Source organism: Macrosteles quadrilineatus, unplaced genomic scaffold (genome assembly GCF_028750875.1).
Source record: "Macrosteles quadrilineatus isolate MER2022 unplaced genomic scaffold, UCM_ALF_1.0 Scaffold_8__2_contigs__length_117827958, whole genome shotgun sequence".
Lineage (NCBI taxonomy): Eukaryota > Metazoa > Arthropoda > Insecta > Hemiptera > Cicadellidae > Macrosteles > Macrosteles quadrilineatus.
Window position 1 is genome coordinate 109,866,150 of NW_026542601.1, and position 15,730 is coordinate 109,881,879.

The following is a 15,730-nucleotide window of genomic DNA, read 5'->3' on the forward strand; positions in this document are numbered from 1 at the left end:
TATATATACATATATAAAAATTTGAACGAATGGTGTTTTTGGCCTCTGGGGACATCAAAATGAAAAAGTAAATCGGTCCCGGGCCTAAGTCTTACTATGAGACCTACGGTAATAGCTACTTCCCTATAGGGAAATTCGCTAATAACTATTAGGCAGTTCTGATTGTTTACATTGAAACATTAACGCAAAGGTAACATTGTGAGTTTTCTCATGCTTCAACGGAGACCATTTATAAATATTTACTTTTGAAAACTTCACTTCAAATATTTGGACATCCAAGTGGCGTAGACCAAGAGGAACTCAGGGAAGTGAATAGTCCTAGAAGTGAAGACATTGCTAGATATGTGGAACATCTTTGTGCTTGGTTTTGGCTGTATCGGTTTAGTATTTTAGTAGTATTATCTGCCCAGACAAATAGACAGACAGACACTACCTCAATTTTATAATATTATAAATAAAGAAGTGAAATTATATTAATATAATATATATAACAGTGTTTTTGATAACTAAAAAAAAGTTAATATAAGTTTAAAAAAAATAAAAAAAATTAAAAGATTAATTACGGCAATTAATTTTACCATCCCATTTCATGATCCTAGTGTAATCCCGGGACCGCAATGTTGGGGAATCACGTTTATAACGTTTACAACGTAACGTTCCCTCGTCTACGATATTATCACTAGATAACGACAACAGTTATGGCGACAACACGGCTTTATTGGGGACATATACGACGGAATCCGCAGTATTGGGTTGGATATTGTACAACCATGACGTCACGAGCGCCCGCGGCAATTGGGAGATTGTGGTTGTCTGCAGTAAAAGTAGTAAGGAAAAGTCGTTTCCTATTTAAGGTTAACTTTTGATATTTTAAGTTGGTTTCTCGTCATATTTTTGAATCTGATGCTTGATTCGAAGAGTGTTTGAAGTCCATTAACTCCCCATGTTCATCTAAGTGGACAGCATGTTTCTGCTTAAATACACTTATTGCGCCTTTTCTTCTTTAGTTATACTGTATAATAAGTACCAGTCAGTAGTTTTTAAATTGATGTTTACATAATAGCCTTGAAGTTTTTGTGTGATAGCGAGAGAAAAACATGACACCAGCACATTCAAGCGTTATCCATAATAACATACGGTAAACCATTGACTAAGGAAATAAACGTTTTGTTTCCCTTGTCTGTGGTTAAACCATTGACTATATGGTATATAGTTATTAGTCAATGGTTAAACTGTCTTAATCTAACAATATAGTAAGAAAGAAGTATGTTTAGTTAATAAACTTTGTGAATCTGCAAACAGGTTCGTATTAGTCTCAAAGCCTAATCAGTTTTTTTGTCACTAACCTCATATTGAAACATATAATATTGTATATAAGAACAGTAAAGAAAAAAATGTCTCAGTTAACAGCTATATGCATCCACTCAGTAGTAGGGGTACATAGATTCAACCTTTGGTGATCTTAGGCCCGTCATTGAAATGACAAAAATGATACAGCATAAGTTTTTAAATTTGATTTGGAGACCAGATAATTTTTAAGTTATGCTTCTAAAATCAAGCTAATGGGTTTTGCTTGAATTAATTACAATAGTATTCACACATGTCGTGCTGAATTCTCGTAGATATTAGTAATATCTAATAAATGTAAAGACATGTTTAATTAAAACGTCAAGCTAAGGTCGTTTTCAGGTGTTCTAATCACCGAGGTGATATTTGGCTTGGCTCAAGCTATGCAGTCTGGTCGATAGCTGAATATTATGTGTTTCTACTTCGAAGTAGGACAGAAAATAATCCACACAGAGTGTGTAACAGAATATAACTCCCTACAGACGATTTGTGTTTCCTTTGAGTTTATCAGAAGTCTTCAGAAAATTCAACAAAATCATAGCCTGGAAAACCTCGTTTTCTTTATTATGCTTTGCAAAAGTATTATTGTATCTCATCAAGCTTTTATCTAAGTACTCCTTATCAACGGTTTATTATATATTATCATTTTCAAAAGGTGATGATAAATTGTTTTTATATAAAGGTTTTTATCACAGTTAATGTATTTGTTTATAAGACTTTGCTATTTACTATTCTAAATAAATCTAGTAACATTTTCTTAGGGCGACGTTGAAAATATATGGCCGATTAATTCCTATCAAAACAATACACTGATGGTTTTGAACAAAATGACATTTCAGACAAAGATGTCTTATGAAATATTTACTCTTCCTTCTTTCTGTTTGTAATGGGCTTACAAGAACACGATATTTCCCCTTCTGAATAGCATATGTACTGAAAACAATATATAAAGTTGTAACGTATTCTTCTTCCTTTAAAGCCCATACTGCATAAGTTCTTGATTTTACCTTAGTTACGATGAAGATGGCAATGCTTATTAAAAATTTGAAATAGCTTAACAAATAACTGCCTTGAATAGTAAATAAAAATACAGTAACGGGAAAGACAAAAAGGTTTTATGTACATTTTAAGGCAGGTTACGTATCAGCAAAATCTTCAACAAAGAGATTAGAGAGTTTAATTTGTTTTATGGTTTAATTTGTCTCTCAGTATACGATTCAGAGTCTGTTATAATATCTATTTTAACAAAACTAAACAATAATCTTTAATGTTTTACAGCCGCTATGTCATCCACAACATATTATAGTTTATATCCACAAACCATTAGCAATTTAAAATCTGTTTGAGGTGTGTTATCATTGTTTTAGTGAAATAGAAAGAGATTTTCGTAAATTGTACTTTTATAGACTAACAATTCATTTTTCTTATCACTTAGCGAAGAAAGGTGTTTCCCATACAGAGTTGCTGTAGTTTCTTAGCTAAGTGAATGTCATCCTCTGGTCGAATTAGAGGTCAGTAGATTCAAATCCACCAGTTAGGAACCATCACATGGATAAAATCCTTTGATGATCAGCAGGATAGCAAATAGATGTTTCCAAGTTTTACTCTCAATTCTTCCACATAAATACAAGCTGCACCTCTTTTACCCTCTAAAATCCTTAAATAAATCAATGAAGTTAGTTTCCAAATCTGTAAAATCCGAAATTACTTGAACATACGTAGCCCCTATACTAGACCTGGTAAAGTAAATAGGATAAATAATTTAAAAGCGGAGATATTCCAGCAGTTTGGAATAGCTGAACAAGAAGAGAGGTACAGAATCGCTCTGGGGGGGGGGGGGGCGTTAGCGTTAGAGCAAAAGGGGAAAGGGTGTCTATTACCCCTTCAATTATACAATGCACGATTCCAATCAAATCTGCCCCAGTGCGCCACAGATCCAACGAGTAGTCTTCAATTGCTTCCAATTTCTGGGAATCGTTGTTTTATGGAACAATACCACAGTTAGTTTGGTAGTAAAAATTTTTTATGTAACATATCTGTGATATACATTTTACTAAATATATACAGGGAGACTGAAAAGTAACTTGCACCCCCCCTTAACTTTTCAACCATTTGAGATATTTGAAATCGGTTTGCAGCAACCTTCTTAGATATGAGGGGCTACAATAATTATGGTTAATTTTGAAAATTTTGCCCTTAGGGGTAGCGGGGTTAGGGGGTAGCTCAAAATTTTCAAATGACAAGTATAGCCGAGTTTGGTATCATTTTACAGGTCTTGACGAAACATGACATAAAGAAAACCAAAATCGGCCCACTAATAATAAAATGTCGCCCTAAAACGTTTCAAATCCAAATAATCATGAGGGTGGCAAAAAAATTAACTTGCACCCTCTTTAACTTTTTAACTATTTTAGATATTTGAAATCGGTTTGCGGCAACCTGTTTGGATATTAAGGGCTACAATAATTATGGTCAATTTTGAAAATTTTGCCCTTAGGTGTAGCGGGGGTCTGGTAGTTCAAAATTTTCAAATGGCAAGTATAGTCGAGTTTGGTATCATTTTGTAGGTCTTGACGAAACATAACAATTAACATAAAGAAAATGGAAATCGGAGCATTAATAACAAAATGGCAGCTAAAAATGATTGAGACAATGGTTATTTAAAGTAATTTTGAACTGCCATTTTGTTATTAATGCTCCGATTTCTATTTTATTTATGTTAATTGTTATGTTTCGTCAAGACCTACAAAATGATACCAAACTCGACTATATTTGCTATTTGAAAATTTTGAGCTACCCCATACCCCCGCTACCCCTAAGGGCAAAATTTTCAAAACTGACCATAATTATTGTAGCCCTTTATATCCAAACAAGTTGCCGCAAACAGATTTCAAATATCTCAAATAGTCAAAAGGTTAAAGAGGGTGAAAGTTAATTGTTTTGCCACCCTCATGGTTATTTGGATTAGAAACGTTTTAGGGTGACATTTTGTTATTAGTGAGCCGATTTTGGTTTTCTTTTTGTCAATGTTTATGTTTCGTCAAGACCTGTAAAATGATACCAAACTCGACTATACTTGTCTTTGAAAAGTTTGAGCTACCCCCTACCCCCGCTACCCCTAAGGGCAAAATTTTCAAAATTGACCATAATTATTGTAGCCCCTCATATCTAAGAAGGTTGCCGCAAACAGATTTCAAATATCTCAAATGGTTGAAAAGCTAAGGGGGGTGCAAGTTACTTTTCAGCCACCCTGTATATAGATATTATAGCTTTGTAAAATGTTTTGAATATATGAATACAATTTTGGGACCTTTTCCGTTAATTCACTACTACTAGTGGAATATGGTTTATAAAATATTGATAAAACCGCCACCGCAGCTAACCTGCAGACCACATGTACACCACAAGTATCACGTTAAGAATCTTCACTGTTAGTGCAATAAAGATTGACAGTTCAAAAATTGATTATGCTACGATATTGTAAAAGTTCTGCTTAAATATGCGTATTAAAAAGTCGACATTTTAGGTAATACATTTACAGCACTTACTGTAATTGTTTTCAGTTTGTGGGTTTGGTCGTAGGGTAGCGTCTTAGACCTTACTTCGAGAGGGACGGATTAGATTCACGGCACACCGACAAAAAATACGTGTTTGAAACGCTTTCCCCAAAAGTGTTTGCTTACCTCCGATTCCACCTCATTTGAAAAATTCCACAATCGTAGACAGTTAAAAGGTTACCAGGCGGATATAATTTCAAATATTTATCACCAACAATCATGTGTTATCTGTAAAAAGCATTAATATTGGTTCCGTCGAGAAAATTAAATATACAGTTCAATGGCCCAAGATAGTGGGGCTCTAAATGGGTTATGGGGTAAAAAATCTTTAAAAAAATGATGCATTTTCTTTGTTTTAGTAAAAACCTCTTCTTGGTATTTTCAGGAGTTGCACCTTTACAAAATTATTACAGCTGATCGTCAAGGAGCTCTGCTTTTTTAAAGACGAACACTACACAGTAATTTGTATAAAAGACAATATATTTTCAAATCACTTTAAATCAAGTTGAGTCGAAACAAAGAGCATTACTATTCCTTTGGGGCAAAGCTTGCGGATAAGCTAAAATGGAGATGTTGAAGCCTTCAGCGACAGACGGGGATTTCCCTAGAATATATTAACCTTTTGGATCTAGAAGGCTGGGAATGCAAGCTTTGAATCAACAAGTGAGGCATTAGAGCGCTCTAGATATTTTTTTACTTTTATTGATTTTTTTGCTTAAGTTAGGTCTGGACCTAACCAAGACTAAATAGAAAAAACTAAAAAAAAGACTTATTAAAGTAAAATCATAATTCGTTTTATTCGATCTATAAGATCTATAAATCAATGATAGTTTAAGTTTTAGATAATATTTTATGGCTAGAAGATATGCAAAACTAACATACCATTAAGAGAAAGAACAAAACATGATTTTCTCTATTTTAAATAGCCTTAAACCACATATAATTAAACACATAAGTACAATGGACGTTTGTTAAATAGTACAATTATTAGCTTCAATAATTTTACGTAATAGGGTTTTTGTTTAAATATTTGATGTACATGCGAAACCTTTTTTTATACAATCTCTTGTTTATACGCAGTATAATACTATATTATGAGAACTGTCCAATGGCATTACAGATTTTTGTTAAAACACACTTTTATCAATCACTTCAAAAGTTTGAAATTTCAAAATTACTCACCTAATCCTTAGCAACTAATTGAAGAACGGATTAAAAGTGCCGAAACGCTTGATTAGTAAACCAAAACAATTATATTTTATTTTAGGAACGCACATACATAGCAATCCTTTAAACTTAAACTATCTAATATTTAACAATCAATCAATTTAATTGTAAAAATATAGGCGTCTGACTGTCTTTTCCATTGCATAATGGTCGATCGATGAAATTAGTTGAAAGTGGGCTGAAAGACAGCCAATATATATATATATTTATTTATTGTATATACAGTACAATAAATATAGGTAACCTATATAGGTTGGCGGCCTTTTTGGCCTTACATGTGCCCGTCCACATGGGCGGCTAGAGGCCTTTGCGTGGAACTAATCCAGAAAAGCAAGGAGTGAGCCGGTACAGTACAAGGGGGGGGGGGTTGGGCTGGAACTGCACTCACGGTCAGTCCCTGGTCCTAATCCAACTACGAAACTGCACTCACGGTCACTTTGAGCCTTTCTGGGGGTACCGGAACTGCACTCACGGTCAGTTTTTAATTAGCCTATATCACATTGTGCAACACCATGATTGAATTGATTAAAACTTATTAAATTAGTTGAAATATATTGAAAAGTTTTGATTAAATTAATCTAAAAGTCAAAAAATAAACTTACTACTGACATTGTAAAAAATACACATATATATGTGCACAAAAAATTCTAGCATAGTATTTACGATAACATGATAGGCTATATTCTTATTATAACGAAGCTTCTTTTGTAAAGGTTAGGTTAGGTTAGGTTAGGTTAGGTTAGGTTAGGTCAGGTCAGGTTAGGTTAGGTTATTTATTGTTGTATTTATTGGGACAGACACTAAATGTGTATTAAATAAAGTATTGGATAAAGTAAGACAGAGGACGAAATAAACAGATGACTAAGGGGCTAGCGAAGCGTTCAGCCGTGAAAGACCGATTTTTGACCGTGAGTTCCATATGGCTTAGGCGGGCTACCCTTCCAACCCTTGTAAATTCCTTTGACCGTGAGTGCAGTTCGTTGTCAGCCCAAGGGGGGAACTGTACTAATAAAAAGTAGTGACAGGGACAGGATCCGAATGGAGCACATGAAAAGAGCCCGAAATTTTAATCCCCAAAAAGGTTCACTAATCTTAAACATGGAAAGAGCCCATGTCTCCACAGGTACCTGAGGAGGAGGACGCTGACTCGTGTTCTAAAATAGGGTTGTGTTAGGTTAGGTTAGGTAAGATTAGGTTAGATTAGGTTAGGTTAGGTAAGGTTAGGTAAACAGACTATATATTTTAGTAATGTAAATATATTTTAATAATCTATATTTTAATAATGTAAATAAGTTCATGTATTTTAACTGTGTTATTGAGCCCGGGCTCTTTCCGCACCGTCCTGGGAGGGACATTGGAGGGTCGGGCGCTTTTCAAGCGTCTGCCTGAGTTTTTGGGCTCTTTTCACGTGCGCCCGATCCGAACCCACGACATTGCTGTCTTGAGCCCAATGTCTGTGGCGCTACCGCCTCACCAACTAGAGTACATATTGGATTAATCACAATGGCAACGAAACAAATGATTACATTGTTTACATCCGCAAAATATTTTTAACCTCATTTCATAATATCTATAGTCTCAACTATAAACCAAACCTCTTCGTGGACTCTGTATTCATAAATATTACAATTATTATTTACATCCATATTCTAGCACCAAGTTGTACAGCCTACTCGTCGTTAAAAACCCGATACAACAAAATCCGCCATAATAATAGTATTTCGCCCCAGGTGAAGGTGAACTATAAATAGAAAGCGTAACCCAAGGGTGACGGTCAGGTCATAAGGGAGGTTATGGCAGTAGCACACACACGCACAGACGCACGCACGCACACCTGTTGGTCGATGCACGCGCCTTGACCCCCAGTTGCGCGCGCCACCAGACCCCCTCAGTATGTTGGTCGGTGCGCTAGGTTACGTACACGGGGGGCATGTACGGCGGCCCAACACTTTATAATGCAGGTAATTAATCAATAATACTAACCTTTGCTAATTCTTTTTGTGTTAGATTATGTTGTATTTTTTTAGTCATCGTTTTTGTAGGAAAAAATTAAATAATTATTTGTTGTGATTGTAGATATGTTGTGTGGAATAATTGATTAAAAATTATTGAGCGTACGTATTTATTTTAATACTGTGGCGAAGAAGATGTTTTTTACTTGCAATTTTGCAACGCAAATAACATTGTTACCCAGGTTTGAGTGGAGAATAGGTTTTGTACAATTTATTGCACTATTTAATCAATAACACTAACCTTTGTAAATTATTTTTGTGTGTGACTGTACTAGATTTTTTGTTTGCTTACGTAATTAGGAATAATATTTACAATTTTCATCAGTTTTTAATTATTTGGCTGTTAATTGAAAATAGTTTATTGAATTATGAAAAATATTTTTTTAATATTTGTGATGGCTAAAAATTAACAATGTTGTCATATAAATGAAATAGTTTCATGATAAGGATTTATTCCTTGTTCAATTATAATTTTATTTTAAATTAATTATTACCCTGTTTCGAGCGAGGATTGCAAGTAAAAAATCATTGGTAATAACCTTTGCTTATTCTTTTTTTGTTGACCATGTAGAGATTGTTGATAGCGTTTTTCTAAATTAAAATATTTAGTATTTTAAGAAGTAGCTTTTCCAGATTTAGATGTAATTTTTCATTTAGCTATCCATTATTGACGTGTTTTTTATATGGTACATTTTAGACACTAGCAACCCCGTGTTTTGGACTATTCACTTACAAAAAGTTATTAGATATTCTTCAAGTAGAAACAAAAATACTAGGCTATATAATTATTTCCGTATGCTAATTATGATATGTTATATGCGATTGGTTCAAAATATTTTGAGGAAATGATCCATTGGCTTATTTAATGTGTTTATTTAAATAATGGGTTATGAACATTGATTTGGATGAAATTGCATAAAATTGTCACAAAAGTTTGAGTGGGGAACACAGGTTGTACATTATAGATAATATAAATATAACAGTAACATTTGCTAATTCTTTTTTGAGAAAAAGGGTTGGAATTTAATTTCTAGTTTAATTTGTTTTTTTGTTTTTTCATTGGAACAAAATTAAAACCCTTTATACCAGAAAATACCAGCTTGTAACATTTTTTGTTGTTTTGAAACATGTTTAACGATACATTATTTGGAACCAGGAGGAAAACTTAACCGATAAAATATTTTAAGTTGTCGGTGAACATTAAATTGTTTTTCAGAATTACCAAGTTTTAACAGGGAAACTAGATGTTTAGGGAATTTAATGAAGTGATATTGCTTTTTATGCATTATCTCAGGTAAACATGAACTACATACAAAATTGTCTTTTGATTTTAAAATACTTTTGTGATAAAAGCTTATTAGACTTTCAGTTAATATCTTATATAAATAAAATATAACCAAGTTTTAAATGGGTTTTGTTAGATAATTTTAATTTAAGTAAAATTACTGATTATGATTTTGATTTTTATCGAAATTGTCTGCAAATCATTATTTGGTGTAGTAATTACTTTTTTTCAACCAAATTTAGTTAATAAAAACAAGTGTTACATATGAAATAATTAAATCAATTACACCATCTCATTGACGTCGAGCTAAATACTTGTTATAAAAAACCTACTAAAACATTATTTGTGTTTTTTTAATACTGTAGTGCTCGTTACTTTGTCGTTGTGACTTGTACACAATATTTTAACGCATTGAAAGTCATCTTATAACTATACCATCCACTTAAGAAATTCGTCAAAATCTGTTTACCATCAGTGATATTGAGAAATATTTTACTTTGTACGTCTTATTGTTATGGTTTAAGGAAACCCCCTAACCATATTTTTTATACTATAAATATCTTAAGAATGTTTATAAAAATATGATTACATTAAACCCTTCATATTAATCCAACACAGTTATGCAACTAAAAGTTAAAGTAAAACATACACAAATAACAAAGTAATCACATACGGTACGAACAAAAATTTAACACTACTTATTTTCATTAAACTATTAATCAGTATACCCATAATTCAGGTGAGGTAACAGATTTCCAAAGGAGATCCAGCATGAATACTATTGCATACAGAATTTCCTGGGGAAAATATATACATCCTTAGAAATGGTCAAAATGTGTAAACTTAAATAGTATTTACATTTAGAACAAAATCATACTAATATTATAAATGTGAAAGTTTGTGTGTTTGTTTGTTTATTTGTTTGTTTGTTTGTTTGAAGTTCAATCACGCATTAACTACTGGTCGGATTGTGTTGAAATTTGGTATGATGATAGCTCACATTCCCGATTAACATATAGACATATTCTTACCTCAAAAATCCTTTCGGGCTCCGCCCCAGCGGTTCTAGAGTTTCCCATGTTAACCTTATGAGTATTCATATTTAAAAAAAATTGAATAGTTTTGCCAGCTGTTTCAACTAGACAATTTTTTTCTATGATATTCAATAGCATTAAAAGGTTATACGGTTTACCAACAGGGTGCAGCACCATTAGTTCTTTATACATTTTATGACAACAGCTAATTTGAACCAAGCAGCAACAAAAACCTGAGTGTGAGAAATTTACTTCTTTCTATTGTTTTAAACAATTTGTTTATGTGAAGTGGTAGAACATTATGGCTATGGTAGATGTTCTATATACTATAGTATACCGTAGATTATAATAAACCAAATTTTCTCAAAACTTGTCCTCTCTCATTGCAAATGCAAAGCACGAGTAAGCATTGTATACCAACCCCGTACGAAGGACGGGTACTCAGCTAGTACAATAATAAAGATAACACCAACATTATTATTTAAAAAATGTTTTAACAGTCAATATCAACTGGATTGGAGGAATGGTGTATGGAGTAAGCTAAATAGCCTAGGGTAAGGTCAGTAAATAAGCCGGTGTCTGTCTTGAGTGCTATGTGTTACTCTATGCTAATGTAGAAACTACTGTACAACTGGTGTATTGACCTACACTCCCTACTCTACCCTATAGCGACTCTGCAATGACTTGTAGCTTGACAACTATCAAACTATTGATTAGCCTGTAGTAATTTCAGAGAACTTAATATTACAGAAATGTTTGGCGTTGTTGACTGCTTTAATGTTCCATTGAGAGCTGTATTGTGTTAGAACTGGGTTAGGAAATAAAATCTTATCAAAACGATTTGGTTTTCTTAATCTTCGATTGTGTGCTTCCAAATGTTTCGTTTAAAAGTGGTACTCCCCTGTTTCCCAGAAATCAGTTAAATTTCTGTTTTTTAGGGTACTAAATAAAGAATATTTTAAATGTATCTAATCATTGACCGTTTATGGTTCATATGGTCTAACATGTAATAATTATAACAGTCACTATTTTAAAATTCGATTATTTAGACTATCTCGAATGAGTTTGAAATAGGAGTCATAAGGATAACAGAGACGTTACAACATTGGGAAAATCACACATTGTTAAGTTGGAGTTAGAAGGTAAACGCACCAGTGATTCCAGTTAAAGAAAAGTTTACTATTACATTTCAATGAACGAAGATTAGGATGCTCTCCTTCTCCTTCTCTTATACTTTATAAAATGTACTATATTTAAAATTCATAAATTTATGGGAATCAATTTATGGATTGGTTAATGGTTATACATTTTATTTTTCATACAATTTATTTACCATTATTACAATATCACGCTTGAATTAAAATATTTCTCAATATTCTGACATATTTTACTAAATTTTACTTAATTGAAAAGGGTTTATGGAATTTTATTAAGTGAAGAAAAGGTTTGACCTTGATATAGTATGCAAAATATGTTTAAAACCAAAATATACTTATTTCTTCTATAAGAGTCGCCCACTTAACCAAATATTTACCTAAATGTATTAAAGTGTTATACTATTGTATATTATACTAAAAAGTTCCATTTGTAAGACTTTTTTAAGTGATATTTTAGAAATTTTACTTTCTATAATATTTGAGCGCATTCACTTTTGAATAACAATATCAGAAGAATAGGGTACGCAATAAAAATGAACTAAATATACCAGTAATATTTGCTCATAACTATTTACCTCGCTATAAATTTTTATGCCTTAAACAAATGTTAAATTACCGTGTCATATAAACCAATCTTCAATAGATTAGTCAAGGTACAAATTCGAAAACTTTATGTTTAATCTGCAATATGTTTTGAAAAAAAAAAATTCACAACACATTTATACTTTTGGGAAAGTGAAAGATGAATTATTTCAAGTGCTGGATAATTTGTCAAACTTTCCCGCATTGTTTCAAGAATGAGATAAATGTATTTTACGTCGAATTTATAACATGTCATATCATTGAGGTGTTGCAAACGACATGTATTATGTGTATTCATTCCAGTTTTATACAAAACACTCCGACAGTCCTGCAGTATCATACAATATTTCATACGTTAATTTATTCACATTGATAATCTGGATATAATTTTACTCGTACCTTTATGTAATTATAAGGAGACTAATGATAACATAGGGGAAATAGTGCACACCTGCTATAAGTCATATTTGAACTTAAGGAGTCCTTAGGACCTTGACGTGCTTATTCATTATCAATAACAAAGACAATTTCGAATCTCGTAGTGCCTTAGATTTTTCAGTTACTTGTTCAGTCTCTTTGATATTAAAAAAACTATTTTTGAAGATAAATAACACTTCAGCAGTTGTTTAAATTAATCTAAGATGGCCGCTAGCCTCCAAGGACTGCGAAAGAATGACCTTGTTGTTCCGGAACAAAATACGTGCCATCTCCAGTCTGATGGGAAATCCGTTGTATTTGTCATCGTTTGCATGAATGTAAACGTGTCTCCAAGAACAATTTGATACCAAAACCAATCCAGCAGGGCTAAAGGTTGTGTTGATTGCCTTAGACGATTAATTTAGTTTCAAACATTTATCAATGATTCGCAAGCCCTTATCAAAATATAAGGTGAATTGTTGTTACCCACCGTTAGTTCTGAGAAGGTTCGCCCCCATTTGCAAGAGTGGCCGTTATCAGTAATTTTGCTTATCAGCACCGGAAGAACACCAAGGCTTCATCGATTCTAGTCCTGCCACCCTTTAATTGACTACCCTATGTTGTAAGAGGGTGGACCTTATTTGCAGTAAAGGCTGTGTTATCAGTAATTATTCGTATAAAGTACATACATCGATTTTAGTATTGTGGTCAAACCAGAGGGAGTAAAGGTGTTCATATAATTTTCAAGGGCTTACATTTTCTGAGAATAATAATTAAATATGAAACAAACTAATATTTAACTGTACGAAAACCCGTAAGGTAGACCTACGGTAATAGCTTTTTCCCTATATGGGAAATTTGCTAAAACACATGTAGATGGAAAATTTTATATATTTGAATATTCCATTCGTACATAAATAAAAAACCCTCTACCAGATCACATTACTGTCAGTGGCAGTTTAGATTGGATTATAAAATAAAATTATATAAACAAACAAATATTCAAGACATTTTTACATCTGTATGATAACAAAGAAAATAAAAATACTTTGTTTAGGAAGTTAATTTGTAAAGGTCAAAACAGTTTAGTCATTGTGGTTCCTAAAATAATAAACAAGCAAATTTGCCCCAGACAGCTTGAAAAACAATTCAAATTAACACTTGAATACTGACAAGGAGAAATATTAATTCTCGGAAAACGAATTCCTGTCGTTAAGATTCAAGACAAGCTTTGGTTTATGATAATGAGCTCATTATTATTGCTTCACAATCAGATCTGAATTTGTGAAAGCAATCAGTAACTATTGGGGATATTAATATGAGACTGTGGTTTATCTCAATTGCAAATTTCTTGCCTTAATTATTTAATTGCATACTGTCAGTCAATTGTATAACTTACAATTAAAGGCCCTCTAAATATAATGGAAAAATACATGACTCTGCAAAAGATAGGTTTTTTGAACGATTACACATGTAAAAAAAATAAAAGAAACATTGTATAAAACGAACATTTTAAGACATACTAAATGTACTGCTGCTCTACCCATGCAGTCGGCCAGGTCACGAGATTGACTTGGGTCAAACTTACAAACAATTCAATTTTATTGATAAGATGAAATAAGACTGTTAGGATAAGGTTAGATGTAAATTTATGTATATTATGAGTTTAGAAGGTGAATATTGATTGGTCTACATAGCAACTTAAAGAATGTCTTTAATATTTCTTGTTGTTGTTTAATTTCTCAACAACAACAAAAACAAACCAACCACCTTAATTTTTAACAGCTGATTCAAATTTATGTACAGTAATTTGATATTTTCTAACCAAGTGACTTATCTTTGGAAATACTTTAGACTTTAACTAACTACAATATGTTTTATGAACTAAGTTATAATTGTAATTTTGATAAATTATACATCAAGCTATCCATAGAAACTAGTTTAAAAAGGGGCATGAGTGTACATAAAAATAGGATACAACGTTTATTATGCAAAAATGTATCTACAAAGGACCAACTTTTGCTATCTGTGGTCGTAGCGAATATGTACAAAGCACGAGAAGCTTGTAGTTGTTTGAAAAACTAAAACAAATGACCCTAACAGTTCTACAAGTGATCTGTAGTGTTACTTAATACCATAGTAAATTTGTTTTAGTTTACCAATTCATACACATGATGTGAATTATTGGGTCGCTGTCAGTGCGCCACCACGTCAAACCGCCATCTCGGTGTTTTGGTCAGAGGCGTCAACCCGCCACCACAAAAAAACCGAGGTGGTGGGTTGACGTGTACGTGCAGGTCAACCCACCACCTCGACAACAGGCCACCACGACAACCCACCACCACACAATTTTCCGAGGTGGCGGGTTGTCGTACACACTCAAGTCAATGAGCCACCACGACAACATGCCACCACGACAACCCGCCAACACCAGTTTTTATCAGAGGTGGCGGGTTGTCGTGAAGCTCCATGTTCGATGTCGGCAACCCGCCACCTCGTACGTAGGCGACAACGTGCCCCCCGTCAACCCGCCACCACTCTTTTACGAGGTGGTGGGTTGACGTGTACGCTCAGTGTTCGGTGCCGTCAACGCGCCACCTCGCTCATAGGCGAAAACGTGCCACCTCGACAACCCGCCACCTCGCGGTTGGATTTATCAATAAATAAATCGGTTGGATTTATATTCTGTAGCATTAAATATATTGTACTTTGATTCAGTTAATTTAGAGAAAGTTAATGTACCTAACTCTTAAATAGCATTTCTGGATATTTTAGTTTATAAACGTTGAAATTTGACCACAAATAAGGGAGGAGTAGTTTTCACAAAACACAGTCGTATTAATATGAGTTGATAAAAACGTATACCAAAAACAAAAATAGAACAGTTATTTTACTTAATTGCCAGTGAATAAAAGTTTTTTTTCATTAGGCGTATAAATATATATATATATAAGTTTTTATGCGCACCTACCACCACGTGCGCACGCAACATGCGTGTGAAAAGCATGCATTTTATACATTTTAACCGGCGATAGTCAGGGATAGTCTTGTGCCATTTTAAAATGGTGATTGCGAAAGCAAGACGCAAAGAAAATTGTATTCACTTGAATTC

At 33.2% G+C, this 15,730-nt stretch overlaps 1 protein-coding gene across 2 annotated transcripts in view; it reads left to right on the forward strand.

Moving 5' to 3' along the window:
* The window catches only part of LOC129001217 (uncharacterized), a 44,346-nt gene that overhangs the window by 9,306 nt on the left and 19,310 nt on the right, over positions 1-15,730 (forward strand). Inside the window, exon 1 of one of the 2 annotated variants that reach the window (XM_054428441.1) lies at positions 8,050-8,092. The exons of the other annotated variant lie outside the window; for it this stretch is intronic. Coding sequence (XP_054284416.1) covers positions 8,087-8,092 — 6 coding nt within the window. The 5' untranslated portion in view covers positions 8,050-8,086. Of the gene's footprint in view, positions 1-8,049; positions 8,093-15,730 lie in introns of those variants that run through there. 2 annotated transcript variants of the gene reach the window in all.